Genomic DNA, 24,761 nt, shown 5'->3' with positions numbered 1-24,761 from the left:
TACAGGCAAATCAGGCTCACTATAAAGCATGTAAAAAAGTAATTCTCTAAGGATTGAATGTATCATGGTCAGCACATACATGATAACACACAGCTCACCTCTTAAACAGTCTTCATACTAACATAAAACTGAATGACTACATCATTTTGGGCTGGTGTACATAATTATGAGTCACAAAAGTCAAACCCAGCTTTAAAATCTTTGTCGTATAAATTTTTGGTGTTTATTGCTAAACAATTTCAGAACAGTGGACAATGTGTAGTGATTCAGAGCTTTTACAATTATGTTTTTTTTCTCTTTAAATGCTTTTATTCTATGTGTTTTAAATGACTTCAAGTAAGAACTGCACTGAGAATACATTCATAATGTATTCTTAATAATTCTTAATGATGTATCAGCTTATTCTCTATTAAAAACCCAGGGATGGGGGTGGTACATTAGTAGATGAAGATGTAAAAAAAATATTGAAACCTTTAGACACTGTGGGATAGAATATTAAATGCTTCTGCTGCTTTGGAGGAATGTTTAGTGGTCTATCAAAAAGATAAATAAAAGGCTACACATAAGACACAGCAATTCCGGGCTATTGTACATAACCCCCCCCCCCAAAAAAAAAGGAAAAAAATCTATATGTAGCGTAGCTTTTTGTGTGTATTTTTTTCAAGACAGGATTTTCTATGTAGCTTTGGAGTCTGTCCTGTAACTTATTCTGTAGACCAGGCTGGCCTCAAACTCATAGAGATCTGCCTGCCTCTGCCTCCTGAGTGCTGGGATTAAAGGCATGTGCCACCATGCCCAGAAAGTAACACTTTTAGTGAGGAAAATGTTAGAGTTCTGAACAGATAAAAATCCCAGACAATGGAACAGTAGTATCTGTTAGTAAGAATGAAGCACCAAGAGACATGCTACACTGTTGATGAACCTTGAAAACACATCCAATAAAGGTGATACCAAATGCCCATAGTGCATGGTTGACTAATGTGGTGTCCAAAGAGGACAAATCTATAGAAACAGAAAGCAGAGTAACAGTTTCCTCACACTGCCATAGAGTTGATGAAACTGGAGGATACTCTAATAGGGAATTCTTAAGAGCATACTTAAATGCTGCTCTTGATTGATGATAGCAGTAGTCACACAATTCTGTCTATGCTAAACTCTAAATTCCTGGTTACATTTGATGCTGTTGCCTCATTTCTTACAGATGATTAGTAAATGATGAGGAAAGTAAAACATGTTTTGTGACCTATTGAAAGGTGTGGGCAGCAAAAAACAAAAATTTGAGGGCAACAATTCAATATTGAATAAGAATAAGGCTACAAGTAAACTGTGCTCTTAGAGTAAGGAAAGACGAGGCACTTTATATATATATATGGATGGAGAGTCTCAAAGGAGAAAATCAAATGATCAAAAACCATAAGGAGAATACATTTAGTGAACATTAATTAAACAACAAGAACAACAAAAGAAACATATGTTACTAAGCTCTTAACACGTTCAAGATATTGATGTAGGTACATAATATATGAATGCTGCCTAAATTTTCCATCAAAAGAAATTGAAGTGTAACAAGGACATAGAAATGTTAACAAATGTTATAGAAAACATTCTATGTACAGTATTGAAGTAGAAGATTTGTGCACTTTAGAAGGAAAAGGCCAGCTTCAGCATCACAGGACTGTTAAAGCCAAATTAAAATTTATCAATCTAAGAAATGGGATGCATTTGAGACAAGCAAACTTTACTAAAAAGACATTATAGTGTCTTAATTTGCATCCATATAATAACAATTTAAAAAGAGATCACAGAGCTTGCTTGATAACAAAGCTGTGAATGTGCTTAGCCGGCTGACAGCACACATGGTGAGAAGGGACAAAAGTTCCATCTGCCCCTACTCCTCAGAAACTTTCCTGGGAGCTATTTTTCCCTACTCGCCCCATATAGGAAATATGCGAGACATCAGATTCCACTGTCAGAACCATCCCTTTTCATAGAGATGTGTTTTACTTTTAATGGTGCACATGACTCCAAACCATGGAACTTCTATGCTGTTTTGTTCCTTAGATGCTAACGTGAAGAACTCTATGTGTGTCAGGTAACCATAGTGAAGATGTGTTTGGTAGAGAAGATGATTCATGCTTAGCTATGAAATGCCCATGTGTACAAACACAATACCATCTAAATGTTCTTTTCTTGGTCAGATTTCAAAAGTGGATGATTTGTATTGTTATAAACTTATATCAAACTCCCCTGCAAATATTACATGACAACACCAGGTGAATATTAGGGGAGTTATGTATTATCATTTATTACAGCTTGAAAAGTCAAATGCTACCAGACTGTTAATTCTCAAATGCCCAACTTATTTTTAGAACAGCATTGCAGAACTGGAGAAGTAGACAACTTGGCTAGCATGTGGAGGGACCCAAATTTAATCTCTATTCCAACCAAACAGTAACAGTGACAATAAGTGGTAATGTCTAATACTGAGAGAACAAAAGCGTACTTTTTTATTTATTTTTTTTCTAGTTCCTTCAAGGTTAAAATAGTTTTTCTTATGTTAAAATCAGTGAGTTTTGTCAAAAGCTCAAGTTCAACCTAAACAATATTCAAGAATTTTTATAGAAATCATTCAGGATAAATACTTAAACTTTTCTATGATATTGACTGGGTAATAGCAAAAAGACTAGTAGGAATATATGGACATATCAAGTAATTAAATAAGACTTAGGCAAAACACTGTCAATTATGAAAAATTTAACATGAAAAGTAGTTTGAAGCAAAAAATCAAATTTCACCCTTTGAGTTGTAATTACAAAATCATCTTTAATTTAATAATTTTGTTCTTACAGATCAAGGATGTATTGAGCCTGAAAGAAAAATTAAAAAATGAATCTACACACCTTAAGAAACTTCTTAAGCAGGTTTAAAAACTGTTTAGTGGCATATGAACATGTGATAAAACAATAAAGAGACACAAGGAAAAGATTAGCACTAAATTCTCGATGGTAGTTGCCCCTGTAACTCTGAAGAGAATGACAAAATGGCCAGGGAGGTGTCCACTGGAGGCTTCAAATATATTGCTCTAAACTGGGTGGTAGGTATATGAATGTCTTTATACACATTTACAGGTTTCAAATTGTTCATACCATGGAACTACCAGTGTGGACGTGAACTGCACATACAGTCACACTCTCTTTGAAGCTTAGCAGTTTTGTTCAGAATTACGGAGACATGGAAGAGCTCAATTTACTTTTTTGACACCCTCATGGCATCTTTAGACACTAATGAAGAAAACTTTGCCAAAAACGAGCGCTCCAATACCTGCAGGAATAAACGTGACTTTTCCGAATGCTGCGCCTGAAAAACCCCTTGCAGCCATCACAGCTGGATGCCCCGTAATGCTTTCCTGTTGCTCTGTCCCCGCAGATGGCACACAGACAGTTGACACCACTGTCGTTGGTATTCATACTTGTGGTTTCTGGGGCAGAACTGTCTGTTGAAGTAAGATGGGAAGAGTTAGTGCAGTTGGCAATAGCACAGTGCCCTATTGCTTACTTGGAAGTCAGGCTTTGCCTGTCATGGTACCTTTCTGGTGCTTTCCTTAAAGTGCTGCAAGCCTCTTTCTCAGGCTTCTGTCTCACACTTCTGTTCATTGAATTTTGGGTTACAATCAGGCTCAATCCCCTAACTACCACCTTTCTCAAAGGAAGCTCATGCAATCTCATGACATCCAAGATCAACTGTATGAAAGAAAACTCCTCAGATCTTATTTATGCCCTGATATATCATAGATAACACCACAGAAGACAGTATTAAAGACTTAAGAATCTATACCAAAGTTTCCTTTTGAAACCTAGCAAGCATAATAGTTGAAAAGAGAACTTGGATTTCCAACCCCCTACTAAATGAGTCTCTGCCTCATTCAGTCCTCTTCATAAATGCCCACAGTTCCACCACACAGATAAAGCACTAGGTGCCTTTGGGAATTCTGATCACCACTTAACTTACTGGGATCCCATAATTAAGATAATTATTTATTCCATTTTTCTCCTTCAACGTAGTCTCCTTTTATCCAGTACCATCATCCTTCCCAAGTGTTATTAGAATAGATTTCTAAGTATTTTACTTACTAACATCTGTAAGGAAGATGTCCTCTTTATTTTGCAACAGTCACTTCCTGTAACCTTTGTTCATCCAATACCGCTATGACTTCTCATTACAAAGCAGAAAGCCAAATATTGCACAATGACCCAAAATGACTGAAGTCCCCTACTCCGGCCCTGTTTGACTTCTTCCCACTGTCTTTCACAGCTTTCATTCTGTGCCCTGCTCTACATTCCTGTTACTTTTGTATTCTTTGAATCCTGATTTCGTCCACTGTACTGATAATAGTTTCCTGGACTTTTCCAAGCCTGGATGTAAGCTAAGTTTAAGGGGTCTGATTACTTCCCCCATTTAGCATGAATCTTCCTTACTAAATCAAATTGAGCTCCCACCTGTCTTTCAAGAAGAGCCTAGAGTTCCACAAACTACTATTATTTTAAGTTACATTATCATTGGGTTGGCTCATGTCCATTGTTACACAGAACACCAACATCATGACGCCAGAGAACTCATGCGGTTTACTCATCCTACTCTTCCCACCTCCTAGAACTGTGCATAGCTAGAGTGGAACATTGAACAGTTTGAAGAGAAAAGACTATATATATATATATATATATATATAGTGTGTGTGTGTGTGTCATATATAAATACTCTTTAATGAATTTGTATTGTTGAAAATATTTAATGAACTCCAATGAACTCAAAGACATTGAAATATATAAGGTACTACAGTAAAACTTGAATTTGATTGACTGGGGATATAGCTGAATGACAAAGCAATTGCCTAGTAATCTAGTAATCACAAAAACATAGATTCAACCTTAAAATATTAATTAAAAATAAACTGAATGCATAATATAGGTATAATAATAAGCAATTACTCTACCACTAAATTTAAAAGTTGGCAAATACTAATTACATACATTATGTAATACTATTCATATTCTACTTAAGAATACACAATGTTTTTGAATAGATAAATGTTGTGATATGCAATTTCATAAAGGTAAAAGGAAATTTTATAAAAATATACTGAAAATTAATCATGTGACATCACAAAATGTAGAATATAAATATTAGAAATTTTTTATAACATTAATAAGATATTAGCAATACCTTATTGTCTGAAATCACAGTGAGTTATTATACAGGACGTGAGAGGCCTTAGGCTATTATTCATCCCTGAATGGAAAGTGTCCATCAAATCCCTCCTCTCAGAGCTCAGGGAATCTCTCAGAAGTGAAGGTGGAATGAGTGTACGAGCCAGAGAGAATGCAGGATGTCAGGAAAACAGATCCCTCTGAATCAAGTAAGCCAGGCTCATATGAACTCACAGAGGCTGAGTCAGCACACACAGGGCCTTCACAGATCTACACTTCGTCCATAAATAGTATGCCTTCCACTTTAGTGTTTTATGGCATTCCTGACTGTACAAATAAGTGTATCTCTGAATCATGTGTCTTAGGCTCCTTTCCTTTTGTTGGTTTGCCTTATCCAACTTCAATATGATCGTTTTGTTTTATCTTATTATGTTTTATTTTGTTATATTTAAAAATATAAATGAGAACTTGTCACTAGTGTAAAGGTTAACAGCTGAGCTGGGAGAGGGGAAATCAGGTTTCTCCACTAGAGGGGAAGTCTATCAGGTATGTCAAGCACTCGAGGGAAGGCTTCATGTTCAAGAGCAGCTGACCTATATGAGGGACTCTCCTGGCTTTTGTGTGCTTTCATTTGGTTAGAGTTTGCTGGGTTTGTCATTGTCATATTGTATTGTTTTTTTTCCAGGTGCTGTTTTGATTTGGTTTCTTGGTTTTGAGGATTTTATTGTTATATTGGGTTTTTGTTCTTTGAGAAAGAATTTAAAGTTAGGTGGGTAGGGAGGAGAGTAGGTTTGGACAGATTTGAGAGAGGGAAGAATATCATGAAAACATAGATAAATTTAAAAATTGCTTTAAATAAAAAAAATATTTTAAAAGGAAGTATCTGAAATCATCTGTACTCTTGGATCACACTGAAATATTAAACACAAATTTAACTCTGGCTTCAAGTTTAACACAATATTTACATGCAGTTGGCAATGTTGCTACAAACAAATTAGACACTAATGCAGAAGTAGTTATGAATATGAATTATTTTATATAAGCTGATAAATGCTATATATATACATACATACAGAGAGAGAGAGAACATCTATACCTACTACTTGCAAATCTGTGGTCTGTTATTTAAAACTCTGATTCTACTTTAATAGATACTTAACTGACTGTCTTTTATCAAAACTGTACATTTCTAAGAATTAAACTACAGCTTCACTGTGTATTTGTGTTAAATTACAGAATTGGGTTTTTCAATTTTTAAACATCTCCCCACTATAAAGTTCTCGCTTATTGAAAATGTAAGTGAAGTTGACAGTTCCGTAGACTATTAAGGTAATCATAAGATGATTCCTAAGTCCTGAGCTATACAAGCATACACAGAGACACACAGACACAAACACAAGTACACACATCTGTCATAACATACAATATTGTAAGGTCTAGCAGTTCCAACCTATTTGGGCAAGCGTTCTCCTTAGGAAAAGCAATACATGCAGAGTGACTAGTAAACGGTATTACATAAAGACCCGACCCCAAACAATCCATGTCACATTTAAAGTTAAAATGTTACAGTAGATAAATGCCAAGAGCTCTGCAAAGCTAAATATTAGCCTGCCACCTGGGGTTATAATATAAACCTTTATTTCTTTTCTATCCGTGGCCAGAGAAGCAACTGCACAGTCATTTTAAGTGTAGTTTCTCATCACCATCCATGGAGTACTGAAATGAGAGGAACGGTGACCCAGTAAACTCCCCAGCATACTATGTAAAGATGCCCATAAGCCACTTTAAACACTGCATAGAAAATGTACTCCCAAGGCCAATCTGCCAAAATTACTTATTACTATGACAGACAACAAATAAAATAGCCCTCGAAACTATGCTTCTTACCCCAACTGGCCTATACAGAGTTCTGAGGTAACTCTATAACACAAATACAAGCTGTTCTACCTCTCGTAGTACACAGCTACGACAACATGATCTGAAATTGTGTGATGCTGCAAAAAGCCTCAGGTTTGTAGCCTTAAAACCATCTCTTGAATTCCCCAGCAATGAAGCTAAGCCAGCCTCCTCAAGGAGCGCCACTTCCTTCTCCTCTGGGGCTGGTTTCTCTTCCATATGAGTGCACAAACTCACCATTGGAATTATACAGAATCTGCATAGTGTCAAACTCCAAAGCTGTGTAAGTTGGATCCAAAACTTCGCTGTAGTTTCCCATGTCCATGTCCAGCATCGGCTCTGACACCCTCATCATCGGCTGAGAGACTCACATACAAATGACTCCACAAGCCCAGAGTGTGGCCACTGGTAGGCTTTCCGGCTGGGAGTGCAAACCGGAGCTAAGTGTCAATGGGTGACTTCAGTGCTTCTGTGGGAGGGGCTGTCAAACTGTAACTCCTCCAGCAGGCCATATTCTGCTCATTTTTCTTTTATGGCATACGAGTGCAATTCCTTGTGATAATCTTGGAATGCTTCGTGGAATTGCCTCATTGAAGTGCTTAGTAGACTAACATGATTTTCTAAGTGGACTTCCAGGACCCAGTAAATGACATCACTTAAAGAGGGGTTAAACACAGACAGGAATCCCTGTCAGGTTTTAGTTGCTGTCAGGTTTTTGTCAGGGATGGTAGCCTACATGAGGAGCTTCAACGCACAGACCACACATTTTGAGAAGTCAAACTCATCTTCCCTTTACCATTAGGTAAGTGAACACTGAAACCTGTCACTTAACACACTGAACACTTAACAGGGTCAGGTTTCCTTTATATGCACAATAAAACCGACTTTGTTTATTTTGGAGTAGAACAGATTCACAGTTTGTACGGTCAGGATTTATGATGTGTTCTAGCAGCATAAAGACAATGTCTCTACGTGAGCTAGCTGCGCAGTATCCTCCCCACCTATCAGTTTACCGTCTGTGTCACGCCACAGTTGGGAATTTCTGGAGGGCAGACCCAAGAAAGTGGCCAGTACGCTGCAATCCAGTGATGATAATAAGGAGGCATTTATTTTGACTTTATCTAATTACATCTGAAGCATTAACCAAATGAAGCTATTCCTAGTGTATCTCATTAACTTCAACATACATGACAGACACAACATGGTTTTTCTTTTATATGTTATTGTAGCAAGAAGCGTTCTGAGTTCAGGAAATACTTAGTATATTGAGTGTCAATATTTTACTGCTGAAAATATGTTTACTGATCTTATTTTTTTAAAAAAATTCTCTACCTACTTTTTCATGATTCTTTTAATTTTGAATATTTATAGTCTATATTTTCAAAGATTATAGTAAATTAATCTTGGAAATTAATTTTCTGCTCTTATGGATATTCTTAGATATTATTACATTCCCCAGAGAAATATAGCATATTAAGACAAACTCAACACATAGGAAGGACTGTGAAGAAAATATGTCACATTAGCTAAACACACCAAATTGTACTGATCATTGGAATAGTCTCTTTGCCCTCACAAAAAGGAAAAATGTATTTCCAATTGACAACTAATAATTACTTTAAAGTGGAGAACGTTTCAATGAAGGTTAAACACAGTTATTACATTTTTGGAGAAGTAGCAGCGAGTGCATACTGGGCTTTTTGTTTATATGAGGCTGTTCCTCTTTGTGGTAATAGGGCTATGCTCCCAAGAAGACCAAAAGACTGTGTGCCCAGCACGCATCCTTTCTTATCTACATGGTAACTAAACAGCAAAGTGCGATCTTTGATTATTACACTGTCAATACTAAAACCAACACAAACACAGCTCAGTAGAGTAACCCCATAGTTTTCTGATTATTCTAAACTGTTCTGTTTCCATGTGACGATCAGACCAGGGTACTCCTCTTCAAGGTGGAAGAATCTTTAAGAAGTTGCTTGAATTATTTGGATCTAGATTCTGATAGAAAATGTTTCCCACACACGTAATTGTAAATTATTCTTTGCCTTTCCCAGAGGAAGATCGTAAGGCTACAAGCAGTCCAAAATGCCAGACACATCCCTTCGAGTACAGTTTGCTTTTGTAATGGAAGTCAGACATAGGGACACTCACAGCATCCAGTCAGCATCAATTAACAAAAGGAAGGATTCTCCAGCATTTTTCTCAGATTACAAGCTTATACCGAAAAATCCTTCTTTTCATATTCATGCACTGATAATTTTCTAAACTAATTAAGCAGAAAACTAGATAGATAATCATAAGAATGAGCATGTCCGATCCTTTTGACTTCTGTGGTAGACATGCTAATGTTTGGTTGTATAATGAAAACACACTAAACGTTATACATTCCTAAGGACCCCCCCTTTTTAACATAAATCCCATGCACTGTCCTCAGTCACCAATGTCTTTATAAACAGAGATCAAGACAAAGCTACCCATGGAGTAATTTGAATGGAGAAGCCTTACAGTTTTCCAGCTCTTAAAAAGATTTACTCTACTTACTTGAACCTACTTTTACTCATCCCATAGCATTTATTTTAATTTATTAAAGGAAAAAGATAAAAGTCTTTTTTTGTTGTTGTTTTTTCCTCTTTTTTTTTAATTAATTAATTAATTTATTTATTTATTAATTAAGGATTTCTGCCTCCTCCCCTCAACCGCCTCCCATTTCCCTCCCCCTCCCCCGATCAAGTCACCCTCCCTCATCTGCTGGAAGAGCAATCAGGGTTCCCTGACCTGTGGGAAGCCCAAGGACCGCCCACCTCTATCCAGGTCTCCAAAGGTGAGCATCCAAACTGCCTAGGCTGTACTCACTCATATTTGGTTTCTAGCCATAAATAAAGGACAATGAGTTTATAATGCATGTTCCTAGAGAAGCTAAGTAAGAAGGTGAACCCAAAGACAAACACATAGTCATCCTCATGAATATTAACCTTCATCAGGTGATGAAAGGAGGTAAAAGTCTTTTTATAGGTTCTATAGGTTATAGAAAATTTACTGAGTTACTAAACAAAAAATGCCATAATATATTATGAAATGAAATAGCAAGAAGAAATGAGAGGAACATGCTGGACATCAACTTCAGCCAGCGCTCCAGAGGTGTGTGAAGCAATGGGAGGCAACCATCCTGCATGAAAATTATTGCATTCCCTAACGGAGACTAAAGGTCTGAGTTCATCACAGGAGTTAGCTAAACCAAAGCATTGATTATACATTGGCTTTAAATTGAGATTACTGGTACAAATAATTGACTTACAGTCATTTTCACAAACTGAGAATAAGATTCTCTGTTTCTAAGCCTTTATTCTATATTCTCTATTTCTATTTTGTTTAAGTCTATTTAGAATATTTTATTTCTTCAAGATATCAGAATATGAAGGATGACAGGAAGACTAAGGGGAAAGTATGAAGAGGGAAGGAGAAATTGAAGTGAATAAAAGACAGAAAAAGTTCACTTTGAGCTGATGATTATGAATCATAAAGAAAATAAGTATCACATCCTGGTTTTCCTTGTGTTTCCCATGTAGTCCTGAGTTATAGGAGGGAAGCCTAGAAGGAGGGAAGGAAAGGTGAAACAGAAAGAAAGGTTTCAAGTTGTTCGTTTGAGCTGTTTATTGTGCATCATAATCAAAAGAAGTATCATAGTCTGGTTTTACTTTTATTTTACACTCAAAAGTGAGTGTAGAGTTCACATAATTCAGAAAAAAAATTCCATCTTACAGTTTCTCACACTAAAGATCATTAGATTTTAAGAAGAGTAGGAAGAAATCATAAGGCTACATTATATTACTCTTATTTCAAGGCTTAACCCAAAGCATTATCTCCGAGGAGATGGAACTGATGCTCCTGAACTCTCCATTCAGCTGAGTGCATGAGTACAGCTGCCTACCCCTGAAAGCCTGAAACTCACACGCTCACAAGCTCACAAGCTCATAAGCTCATACATACATCCTCCCTGTCTCTCTCTTTCTTTCTCTCTCTGTCTTTGGTTTTTGGTTTTTTGAGAGAGGGTTTCTCTGTGTAGCAGTTTTAGCTGTCTTGGAACTAGAACTTGTAAATCAGGCTGGTTTTGAACTCACAGAGATCTGCCTGCTTCTGCCTCCCAAGAGCTGGATTTAAAGGCATACACCACCACCACTTGGCTCTCTCTCACTGTCTTTGAGGATGGGCCGCACTGTGGCCCTGGCTGGTTTGGACCTCACCAGGTCAACTAAGTTGACCTCAAACTCACAGAGATCCTTTGGACTCCTCTTCTGAATGCTGGATTCAAAGGAGTCCTCTTTTCAGTATCTGTAGTAAGCCTGAGAAATAAACTCCAGCTCCTTATGGAGAATCTAGAGTTCTGACAGATCAAATGTGTGTTCTCCGAGCTCTGGTCAGTCAGTTGCTCTGAAGGGAATGTTGACAGTAACTAAAGTGTCAACTGAATTGGTATGATCAAGGATTTTTAAAACTGCTTTTCTCAAAGAGGTGATTCTATAAATTGCCTTAAAAATTGCATAAACTTTCTTTAGAGAAACAGAAGGAGCTAAAAACAATAAATGTAGTGCTTACAAAAGAAAATTCAGTTTAGCTTTGACTCTTAATAGCAGAAACATTTCTATCTTATCTGTAAGACTATTAAGTCTGTTAAATTGTTCTATACTTTATATTTGATTTAATCATTCCTTCATAGTGTGATTTAAAAAAGAAAACAAGCTAATAAAAATCAAGGTTATTTTCATTAGAACATTTTCATGGAAGCAATTTTGATGCTAATACCTATATAAAAACATTTTATTTTCAAGTATAGTTAGTAAAATTTGTTCTTTAAATTTAATCCCCAAGGTATATCTGTAATTTTCATAATTTCCATATTCTACTTTACTAACATGAAAACCACACAAATACAATCACTGAAAGCTACGTGAAGGAGGTAATAATCCACACCCAGACAGTAATTTTCACTATAAACAGAAAACCATCAGTTGATAGCATCTATTCAACAAAATGACATATTAATTAAAAATAAAACAACCTTCAACTTTTCACTTCTTATAAAAACTCAATAAGATCATTTCACTTCCTTGCTATTATTGAACTGACTAAATTATCATCCCTCTTTGAAATGAAAAGCTTGCCTCTCTTTTTAAGTTTGAGGAAAAGAGAAACTGCAAAATAAAAAGAAGTCAAGGCAGACAATTATTTAAGTGTTTGTCTTCAAAGAAAATTTTGCTGTCACTTACACAACCAAGTTTTCCATTAGCTATAATGATGTGCTTAACCCTAAGAAAGATTAGTATTTTTCAAAAGTCCAAATACATATAATTTTCTAGAGAAACAAAACCATCTTTTCTTCTTATTTTCTTGTTCTTTGTTCTAATAAACCCATGTAGTGGTCATCAGAATCACATCAACTCATTAGGACAGATAGGACAGTCTTTCCTGAATTACAAAAGTATATTAGTGTTATTATTCGTAGTAGTAGTAGTAGTGTATTATATACTGACAATTTATTCCTTAGCACTGATGAATTTTTTAAGCTCTAAATGCAACTCTCATAACTGTGCTTAAATGTATTTTGAATTCCTCTCTTAAAATAATGATTATTTCATAGGGCATTTCTCAACTAATGTCTTGCAGATCACAAGCAACTCAGAAATGAACTTAAACCTCTTTTTATTTGTAGAAAGTGATTAACTCACACAAGTCTAGAGAATGTCATTTGATAGTCGTGTTTTGAGAAATGGACCGCGGACACAGGTACGTTGTGACCAAATTTTTAAAATATTTGTTCTACTTACCTATGAAACCATAAGATTATTGTTTGTAACAAAACATACAAATACATGTAAACTTCAAGACGCAGAAACGTGTGAGACTGAGACCGAGGATCGCACACTGAGACCCAGGCAGAAGCAAGAAATCCACTGAAGGAAACCTTTGGAAGACATACAAAATCTGCATGCATTCAGCTTGCCTTCAAGGTCAGTTGCCTTATGATTCAAAACAGACTCTCCTTTTCTGAAGATAAGAGGATGATTAACACTCAATTATTAACCGGAATCCAGATTATGCTGGCAACGAAAATGAAGTAAGTGTGGTATAAGGCACAGGCTCCATGGGTAGGCCCTGCTTTTGCACATTTTTTTCGTTTTACAAGGCATATTATCACTGCTGCTCCTGCAACCTCAGCAAAGCTGGTTAGAATAATAAAGATTATGATGGCACCCAGTACCAAACCTGCTCTATTATACAGCAGAAAGGGTAGGAAGTGATCGGTTTGCTGTTGTACTTGTTTCTTATGTATTTCAGATATAGGGCTTAAGAAAAATTAATGGCACTTTTATGATCCCGAGTATATGTTCCACCCTAAGCATCTTAAATAAATGTGCTATAACACCCATGAACTTTTACATCTGGAAACAAATAAGTAGACAACTAAGAGTTACGTCTTTGGCTTTAAAATGAAGTCCTAGATTGTGTATATTGTCACACAATGAAGCGTTGATTCTCAGTATTCCTCAGTAAAGTTTCCTTACATACCACAGTAGAACAATACTTTATTGTGCCTTTTGATTGGGATAAAACTAAACAATCAATTAAAGTAATTGCATTGGCATTTAATAAAGATAGGTATATGCTCACAACAAAAATGTTAATATTTCACCCCTCGTTTACTAAATACTTAAATGTTTATTTGCTACTTTGAGTAATATACAACATAATTATAATTATTTTAAGAGCAAGCATGTTAATCTAATATGGACTAATTATCTTAGCTGAGGTGGTGACTTCTGCACAAGGTATCATTCTTTAACTATGTGGAAACTTAATACATAACTTACATGCCAGTCTAGTAGATTCTGATGTGTGTTAGAATTAAGAGACTCTTAAAGGCCACAAAAGGTCCAAGATACATTAGATACAATTAAAACAGTGGAGCTAGAGCAATGACTTCGCAGTTAAGAGTATATAACTACTCTTGCAGAGGATCACAGTTCCCAACACCCACAGTGAGGTGGCTCAGGGCACTCTGTAAGTCCAGGCTCAAAGAGTCTTCTGGACTCCACAGGCACCTGCACATATCCCCTGCACACACACACACACACAAACACACACACACATACACACACACAAGTATAAGCACACACCCGTAGATACACATAAACAATTACAAAGAAAGCAAAAGCAAATATTTTCAAAATATATCTGCTGAGAGGGGAGTGGTACTATTGTCTTTGAAGAACTTTATGTGATTCAAGAAAGGATCCTTGAGCCGGCGGCGGTGGTGCACACCTTTAATCCCAGCACTCAGGAGGCAGAGGCAGGCGGATCTCTGTGAGTTCGAGACCAGCCTGGTCTACCAGAGCTAGTTCCAAAACAGGCTCCAAAACCACAGAGAAACCCTGTCTCGAAAAATCAAAAAAATAAAAATAAATAAATAAAATTAAATTAAAAAAAGGGATCTTTGAAGAGACTGTTTCTGAGTTTGATGGACGAATAGACTTTCAATTTTCTACATATTATTATGGTTCTGGGGATTGTAACACTATACTTGATAAGTACCCCATATATACTAAAGCTGTAAATTAAAGACCTACACAATTAATTAATTTGACATCCTGTAAACATAGTTCATGGGTTGAGTACTTTCCAATAACTACATATTTCTACAGAAAATACTCAAAATATCTTTGTTCATAGATCTGTCAATCAGGTAATCATCACCATAATGGTCATCATCCTCCTAAACACCACCATCACCAATATCTCTATAAGAGAAAGCAGACAGATAAAGATAGATGATAGATGGATAGATAGATAGATAGATAGATAGATAGATAGATAGATAGATAGATAGATGATAGATGGATGGATTGATAGATAGATAGATAATAGATGGATGGATAGATAGATAGATAGATAGATAGATAAATAGATAGACAGACAGACAGACAGACAGATAGACAGACCATTGATGTTCCAAAGCATCCGAGGAAATATATAACTAATCCCCCACACATGTACACTTCTGAAGCAGAGCTGATTTACTGGTATAGAGATACGTAGGAGTGATACTCCTTTTGCTGACTCCTGAATACTGTCTTGAGTAATATTGGTATTAATTCTTCCACGATACAGTGGGAAGTTTAAAATGATGTTTGTAACATTATGAGTCTAATTCTAGTTTAAATTAGAAAACTGTCCTGAATTTTAATACTGTAACTAACATTTTAGTGTATATCAGGATACCAATGGTAAAACTTCCCAACACACACACAATTCTTCTAGTTGCCTCACTCTTTTATACTGTTGGAAGTATGATCAGAAGTAACCTTTTGTGATGAGTGATGTGGGAGTGTCATATATCAATCTGTTGATTTCATTGGTTAAGCAATAAAGAAACTGCTTGGCCCTGATAGGTTAAAACATAGGTGGGAGGAGTAAACAGAACAGAATGCTGGGAGGAAGAGGAAGTGAGCTCAGACTTGACAGCTCTGCTCTCTGGAGCAGAGACGCCATGCTCCCCTCTCCAGATGCGATAGCTCTGCTCTCTGAGACACACGCGATGAAGCTCCGGCCCAGGATGGACGTAGGCTAGAATCTTCCCGGTAAGCGCACCTCGGTGCTACACATTATTAGAAATGGGCTAGTCCAGGTGCGAGAGTTAGCCGAGAAGAGGCTAGATATAATGGGCCAAGAAGTGTTTAAAAGAATATAGTGTCTGTGTAATTATTTCAGGGCATAAGCTAGCCAGGCGGCCAGGGTGCTGGGGATGCAGCTCCGCCGCTCCTATTACAACACTTTTGAAAACATATTTCACGTAGTTTACGAAACAAGCACTAGAATAGAAAATGCTCATATAATATTATAAGGAAAGTTTGCTGAGGGTCAGCAAGGTGCCTCAGCAAATCATAGTGTCTACAGCCAAGTAGACAGCCTTCGGTCCCAGGTTCCACATGGTGGAATGTGTGAATTAACTTCCACAAGCTGTTCTTTGACCTTCAAATATGACAGTCCATACACAAACACCTAAGTATACACTCACACAAAATTAATGTGTATCAGAAAGCTTTTATTTTTAAAGAAAGTTCAGAGAAATTCACAAGTAAAAGTCAATAAAACTGCTTCCATAAACCTAAGAATACTATAAGAGCTTACAAGCTCATTAATACTAGTCAACATTTTTCTTTATAGTCTAGCATTTGCAATAGGTAAAGAAATTAAATACTTACTATAAATTTTAGGATATGATATGAAAATTATTTTTAGAAAATAGTGACAAGTAAACTCAATCTCAAATATTAAATTTACAAAAAATTAGTTTTATGAAAACTATAGGTCTTTTAAAAATAACATATGCATTCTGATTATAAAGCCGAGTATATGATGATTGGGTTTTATTTATTTCTGATGAGGATCAGAAATTGTATCAAATGTGTATTAAAGAGTAAAACCTCACAAAGAGCTAAAAATAGTAAATAAAAGAAAACCAGAAATAATCCACTCAAAGCATGAATATAAAGCCATCTATGATGGTTAGCTTTATCTGACAACTTAAAGTAATATAGACTAAAATGGTAATATGATCCCAGTGAAGGATTGTCAGCATTGGTTTGACTTGTGGACATGTCTGTGGGGGATTGATTATCTTAAATAAGAAGTCTAATTGTTGTAAGAAAACCCATCCTAGCGTGGGTAGCACCATTCCCTAGGAAGCGGTAACCTTGAACTGTACAAGTGTTGCATGCATGCATTCATTTCTCTCTGCCATTGGCTTTGGGTGCAATGAACTACCTGTTTGAAGTGTGTATATTGATTTTCCTACAGATAATTATCTGTAATCTTGAACTGCCAGCTGACTAAGTCCCTTTTCCCACCAAGTTGCTTTCTGTTGGGGTAATTTTATCATAACTATAGAAATGCAGCCATGATACAATCATAATTTTAAAACATATGGCAACATTAAGCTATAAACAAACCAGAAGATTCCAATGAGAACTTAAAACCATTTATTATGGATACAAATAATTGTTTTATTATCTTTAATCTCCTGTGATGTGGGAATACTCTCTGTATGCTGTGAATATGTTTTATTACCATTGGTTAATAAAGAATCTGCCTTGGCCTGTGGGAGGGCAGAATATAGCAAGGCGGGAAATTCAAGCGGAGATAGAGGAACAAAGAAGATGGAGTAAGAGAGACACCATGTAGCCACCCAAGAAACAAGAAGTAACAAACTATGAGTTTTGTGGTAAAATATAAAATCATAGAAATGGATTAATTTAAGATATAAGGGTTAGTTAATAAAAAGTCTGAGCTAATAGGACAAAGAGTATGTAATTAGTATTAAACCTCAGAGTGGTTATTTCATAAAAGGCTACAGGAATGGGTGGAGAGAAACCAGTCCAGGGGAACCAGCAGGATAGAGAATATTTGTAGCTACAATCCTGAGTTAAAGAAAGTTGGTCTCATTTATTACCTAACACCTAAAAATAAATTTTATATACATTTAAACAGCAGCAACAAACAATGATATTGTAGCCTAGACTTGTAGTATCAGCATTTAGGAGACAAAGTAGGAGGCTTACTGCTGTTTGAAGGCTGGCCTTAGTTACAGAGTGTTAGCCTGTCTCTAAAAACAACAACCAAACAAATGGGTTGACAAGCAATTACAGAAACTGGGTAGAAAATGTCTTGCTTTTATTGTGATAAGTAAAGTATATCTTAGACAAAAAGAAGGTAGCATGTCTAAACTATTTCCTATGAATTGGATGTGTTAGCATCAGATGAAATCCCTCTGATTTGGATGAACTTATTGCCACTCTGGGTTTATATAGAATGTAGGAAGCCAACGTGGGGTACATATTTATCTTTTACATATTTAAATACTGCATACATAACACTTTTAGCTTTTTTCTAAATATATCTTCCTAAATGTATGTGTGTGTGTGTGTGTGTGTGTGTGTACCATGTGCATGTCTGGTGCACAAGAAGGCAAGAAGAGGGTGTCAGATCCTCTAGAACTGAACTTACAGCAGTTGTAAGCTTCCATGTGGATGCAAGGAAGGAATCTGTCCTCTGCAAGAACAGCAAGTGCTCTTAACAGCTGAGCCATCTCTCCAGCATCAAATTCTCTTTTAAAAACAATAAATACAATACAGTTTTGACCAGTCTTAATCTCATTTATTTAAATGTAAATTTTGAGTGTTGATAGAATTCAGAAATTTTGCTAATTACTTAGGAATGTACCAGTTACATTTATTTCTTCTTTGTGGAACAAGCTAATCCATCATCAAGAGAGAAAGATGTCGTCTATAAAGATATCCTTATGCCCTTTGTTTCCCTTCTAAATCCTGTGTTATAATCTGTGATTTCTCTAACATTTTTGCCTTTAAGGATATAAATGAAAGAGAAGCTGAAGCCCGTGGGAAAATGTGAAATAAGAGCGACGGGGCTGTGTCCCCGGCACCTGGCCACCCGCACAGCTAGCTTATGCCCTGAAATAATTACACGGAAACTGTATTCTTTTAAACACCGCTTGGCCCATTATATCTAGCCTTTTTTTGGCTAACTCTCGCCCCTGGACTAGCCCATTTCTAATAATGTATGTAGCCCATGAGCTGGCTTACCAGGAATGATCTTAACCTGTGTCTGCCTGGAGTGGGAGAATCATGGCGACCCCTGACTCAGCTTCTTTCTCCCAGCATTCTGTTCTGTTTACTCCTCCCACCTATGTTTTATTTTTTTTTGTTTCTCTCTTTTTTTTAATTAATTTATTTATTTATTAAAGATTTCTGTCTCTTCCCCGCCACCGCCTCCCATTTCCCTCCCCCTCCCCCAATTAAGTCTCCCCCCACCCGAAAAGCAATCAGGGTTCCCTGTCCTGTGGGAAGTCCAAGGAACCCCCACCTCCATCCAGGTCTAGTAAGTTGAGCATCAGACCGTGAGGGGTGCGCCCACACACTGAAAGAATGGGGATGTTCTATTGGGAACTCACCAAGGCCAGCTGGCCTGGGTCTGGAAAAGTCTGGGATAAATCCGGACTCTCTGAACATAGCGGACAATGAGGCCTACTGAAAACTCAAGAACAATGGCAATGGGTTTCTGATCCTACTGCACGCACTGGCTTTGTGGGAGCCTAGGCAGTTTGGATGCTCAACCCACCTATGTTTTAAATCAGGGCCAAGCAGTTTCTTTTTTGCTTAACCAATGAAGTCAACAGATTGATATATGACACTCCCACATCAGGAAAACACCAGGCATATCTTCACGGCTTCCATGTCTCCCAGGCTGGTTCTGACTCAGAAACTGACTCTGTATAGCATCTTCTTTTCCATAGTCTTCTTCTTCATAGAGATCTCCCTCTCAGTGAAGTCCTCTTTCAACTTTAGGTTCTAAATCATGCACAATGATTTACAATGACATGTTTCTTATTAATTATAATTCTAATGATTATCAGCCAGTTGCAGAAAGTCCTTGCCAAATGCTTGTTTCTGTCCTGACTGTTCTTCTGCCTCTGTTTGTATTTTTTCACCTCTGGAAGCTATTAGGTGAGCTCAGTACTACTGTTACTCATGGTTCTACTCAATCTGATGTCGCAGAGCTACCCAAGGATCTTGGGAATAAGGAAACTCAGCTTTACCATCACAGACCTACCATTTCCTTAAGAGGCTCAGAAGATCTGAGTTGTTCAGATGACAAGCTATTTAGGGTGGCACACCCTATCCTTGAAAGCAGTGGGGTTGGTCCAGATATCTTGGTCAGCACTCTGATTGCTGCCCCGGCACTGTCTGGCACAGATTCCCCAGCCTCATATCTAGATCAGGGACACGATGGCCTCTGCAGACTCTCTCTGCTAAGCTTCGTTCACACCCTGCTGACCCTGCTGCCAGCTACTTGCAGCAATTTCCTCAGAAGGAAGGCAAATGGAAACTAGATTGAAGGAGGGTTCGGTACAGTTAAGGATGGAGCTGTCAAAACTGAGTAAATCTTGCCTGATGATATTTGGGCTGGTTAGATTTTATGATAAATTTATGAATTAGAAAATATATACTGTTTACTAGCAAATTGTTATGTTCCACTCAGATGCCAAAATATTGTGTGAAATGGAAACAAACAGACACGGATAAGTAAGGATTAGCTAATCAGCCAAAAGTATAATCTGAAGGAAAAAGATAATATGGTGAAAGTCAAAGGCAATGGACTCAGATGTTAAAAAGAAAAAGTTAAAAGCTAAAATCTACAGGAAATTAAAGACAACATACACAAAAACTGTGATGGATGTCAAAACTTCACTGTCACCAGGTGTTGAGACTCACACCCCTAACCCCTGGGTACAAGATTCTGGGCAGGAAAATTACAGATACGAGGCTAGCTCCAACTACAGAGTAAGCTCTCACCCTCCCAACCTTACCCACAAAAACTGGCTCACTGGAAGGAGCAGAGGACAAAGAAGAAGGAAAGGATCCTGTACTTGATTGGACGAGTGGTTTAGAAAGAGCAGTGGAAGCCTTTCCAACATAATTCAGAATGAAGTTTTTGTTGTTGTTGTTTGTTTTGTTTTGATTTTTAAGTAAGGGGAATAAAGACATGGCTCTGTTCTTGGAGAGCAACCAATTTCAGTTTTAACCACTATTGTCCAGCAACTGACAATTACTTGTAACTTCAGCTCCGTGGTATTCAACAGCTATGACCTCTGCAAACATAGGCACTCATACATATAACACACACAGAGAGAGACAGAGACAGAGAGAGACAGAGACAGAGAGAGACACAGAGAGACACACACAGAGAGAGAGACAGAGAGAGACAGAGAGAGACACAGAGAGAGACATACACAGAGAGAGACAGAGACAGAGAGAGACACAGAGAGAGACACACACACACAGAGAGACACAGAGAGACACAGAGAGACACACACACAGACACACACACGGAGAGAATTAAAAATAAATCAAACAAATTAATAAAGGAAATAAATGCTATAAAGAGAGAAATTCCAAAGTCATAGATGCTGATGAAAAGCCATTCCCATGCAATGTAAAGTGGATCTCCCTATAGTTTTCTCACAAACTACATTTTGCGGAATTTTCCCAGATCTAACTAATTTTGCTTATGTGATAATGGTCTATTTTGCACAATAACAATCAAACTAATGTGACAAGTAAGAACCCCATGTCCACTGCAGTCACCCCCAACCTCTACCTTCCAGCTGTGGAACTTAAAACGTTTTTAGCAGGGTGACCTTTTATAGTTAAATCCCCAGAAGAAAAGAGTTCCCGCATGCAACATCACTGGCCCTTCTGCCTTTAAATGCAGCTGAAAATCCATGAGGAAAACTAGGGAGTTATTTAAGCCCTTCCCTCCCAGTATGGCTCCACAGGAAGCTTGCAGAACAGATTCAGGGCCTGAGGCTCACGCTGATACTGCATGTAGATCCTTCTGTGGGGGCCTATGTATCTCAGTTGGGACAATCCTCTTTAATTCTCTGTCTTTTTTTTTAAATTGAGATTTTATATGCTTATTGTATCCGTGACCTGCCTATCACTCTTTCTCATGTCTATGGCCTCCCCCTTTTTTTAAACTATTATTGCTACATATTTATAAATACAGCATGTAGCTCTTCTAGGCATGGAGTCTTGTGAGATTTTCCCTACCCATTTTGGCATGCCAACTGGTGTTGTTATTTTGTAGGTCTTTTTCAGTCAACTTTGTTGTTTAGATTTCATAGGCGTAGCTTCCCTTTCCTGTAGAGGAGATGTAGTCTGTCCACAGACATCTTTCTTCTTCTGCTTATACAATCTGTCAGCCTTCAGACCTCTTCTTCTGTGTTGAGTGCTTTAGAAATGGGAGTTGTGTTATAGATGTATCAGTTTCGGCTGAATAGCGTGATTCTTTTGACCAGTGTGGCTATTACAATAGTTCTTTTTTTTTAACAAGATGCTTCTTAGATGAGGGTTGAAAGAGTGACTTACACCTTTCTGTGGGTATAAGGATAAGTATTTAGAATGTGTTCAGAAATTACCCTGATTTAAGGAAGTGCCAGAAATAGAGTCTACTCTTGGCCTCATCAGACATAGGTTGCATCCTTTTCAGGCACTTTAACATGATGTGTATGAATTAGTTGCAAATTAAAGAATCTTTTTTCCACAAGGCTGGTTTCAGGATTGAAAGAACTCCACTTTTTAAATACAGAAAAAGTGAAATGCATTGCCAAAAAATAGAGACTATTAAAAGTCCCTTCTGTTTATAGTCAGTTATGTGAGTTTTATCAGGTATTCCTATCCTCTGTTTGTGTGTGTGTATGTGTGTGTCTGTGTATGTGCAGAAAGAGAGAAAGGTACACACACACACACACACACACACACACACTCATTGTAATGGACTTGATGGCTCATGTCTTTAATCTCAGTACTTCAGAGGCAGAGGCAGAAGGGCAGAAGGATTGAAAGCTCAAAGCCAACCTGAGCCACACAGTGACTGAGTGAGACCTGGTCTAAAAAAGGAAAGGGGAAAAACGCCACAGGGCAAACAGTACTGTAATTGCGATACTGGATTGTGACAGTGTGACAGGACCTGGAGTGTTTGTTCAGTCACCCAGTTACACCCACATTCATTGGGGCAATTGAATTCTCAGTGATAAATACACATGTGATAGCAGATACCATGTTCTAACTGTTCTCCTTTCAGTTATGGGAAAGGCAGAGAAGCTCGGTGTGAGGACGGGAAGAGGGAAGCGAGCGAGGACAACAGGAGAAATGGGAGGAGGGAGAAAAAGGGCAGTTGGGAAGGAAGAGGAAAAGAGGGGTAAGAAATGGAGAGAAAGAATGGAAAGAGAGAGGAGAAACAAGAAAAAATGAAAATTTATCTTGGGTCATAAATACTGACCTTTGAAACAGTTTAAGCCCCAAATACACAGACTTTAAATAAATTTAAAAGGATGTGTGCCAAGATGCTAGGGGCTAAACCGTTTCTCTGAAATGTACAGAAGAAATCAGAACTGAGTACTGGACAAAGACTGCATCCTCGAGTTATCCCAGCACCCTTCCCTCTCCAAAGGAGAACAGAGCCCAACACAAAGATCATGTTTATGATGCTGCTTTATTTTAAAATAGGAATGAATAAAAATAAGAAGTACAAAACAGAAGTGCTTTCAGGTGCTCCTGTAATTTCCTGGGATTGTACCCTTGCACAGTTTAGAGTGGCCTCTTACAGAGGCCCGAGCGTGGGAAATGCATTATCATATCGGGACTTACAGGAATCCAAGGAGAAGATGGCCGGAAACGTCCACACTATCACCCTCCCTGGGAATCGCCCTCTGCTGGAGTTCTCCAGTGACCTCTGCATATGGTCATGTTGTCTCCATTTTCCTTCTACGATTCCTTTCCCCATTTTCCTCATCCCCATGAGTATACAACCCCCAAGGCTCACACTTAAGCTTCCTGTTGGTCTCTTCCCTTGAAACCTCAGATGTTTAAAGTTGTCATTATCCTTTGGAAAATGAGTCCAAATATTTATCCTAGAGATTGCTCTACTGCAAAACATAACTGTGCACCTCAGCTGTTGAGTGAATAATCCCCCCACTCCAGAACACTTTTCTTCACACACTCTTCTGTAGAAATACAAGTGCAAACAAAAGGTTAAAAAAAAATCCCCTTCTACCGGGCAGTGGTGGCATAAGCCTTTAATCACAGCATTTGGGAGGCAGAGGCAGGCAGATCTCTGTGAGTTCGAGGTCAACCTGCTCTACAGATGAGTTACAGGACAAGCTCTTAAGCTATATAAAAACCCTGTCTAAAAACAAACAAGCAAAGAACACCAAAAAACAAAAACAAACAAACAAAAAGGATAAAGAAGTCCCTTCCTCTCAGTTTAGCATAACGGCACAGGGTAACAGGGAAAAATAGTTGGAATAGAGGCTGGTGTTGAGTGGTACAACCCATGTTTTCCAGCGATGTTTTGGAAATAATATCAATTGTTTATTAAGGGTGAAATGAATAAGACAGAAATGGGTGTTGAATCCTTTGAAAGTAGAGTTATAGATGCTTGTGAACTTCCATGTGGTTGATGGAATCAAATCTGGTTCCACTGGAAGAGCCATGCTCGTAACCAGTGATCCACCTCTCTAGCCCCTAAAATACTTATTTTATAATGATAACATTTACGTTTTAAAAATGGTTTGTGTTGCAAATGGAGTCTTCTCCTTTTTTTTTTATTTTATTGATTTTTATTGAGCTCTACATTTTTCTCTGATCCCCTCGCCTTCAACCCTTTCCCAAGGTCCCCATGCTCTCAATTTACTCAAGAGATCTTGTTTTTTTTCTATTTCCCATGTAGATTAGATCTATGTATGTTCTTCTTAGGGTCCTCATTGTTGTCTAGGTTCTCTGGGATTATGATTTGTGGGCTGGCTTTCTTTGTGTTATGTTTAAAAAACACTTATGTGTGAGTATATGTGATAATTGTCTTTCTGGGTCTGGGTTATGTCACTCAAAATGAAGTTTTCTAGTTTCATGCATTTGCCTGTAAAATTCAAGATGTCGTTATTTTTTTCTGCTGTTTAGTACTCCATTGTGTAAATGTACCACAGTTCCCTTATCCATTCTTTGGTCAAGGGGCATTTAGGTTGCTTCCAGA

At 37.6% G+C, this 24,761-nt stretch overlaps 1 protein-coding gene across 5 annotated transcripts in view; it reads right to left on the bottom strand.

Moving 5' to 3' along the window:
* The window catches only part of Hnf4g (hepatocyte nuclear factor 4 gamma), a 147,346-nt gene that overhangs the window by 20,493 nt on the left and 102,092 nt on the right, over window positions 1-24,761 (bottom strand). For 4 of the 5 annotated variants that reach the window (XM_075971453.1, XM_075971454.1, XM_075971455.1 and 1 more), the window contains one exon: window positions 3,322-3,493. In XM_075971453.1, coding sequence (XP_075827568.1) covers window positions 3,322-3,467 — 146 coding nt within the window. In that variant the 5' untranslated portion in view covers window positions 3,468-3,493. Of the gene's footprint in view, window positions 1-3,321; window positions 3,494-7,337; window positions 7,513-24,761 lie in introns of those variants that run through there. The other variant, XM_075971451.1, reaches the window with a different exon arrangement.

This window comes from Microtus pennsylvanicus, chromosome 5 (assembly GCF_037038515.1).
Source record: "Microtus pennsylvanicus isolate mMicPen1 chromosome 5, mMicPen1.hap1, whole genome shotgun sequence".
Classification (NCBI taxonomy): Eukaryota; Metazoa; Chordata; class Mammalia; order Rodentia; family Cricetidae; genus Microtus; species Microtus pennsylvanicus.
Note: the sequence above shows the minus strand (reverse complement) of the source record. Positions and strands in the feature narration are given on the sequence as shown.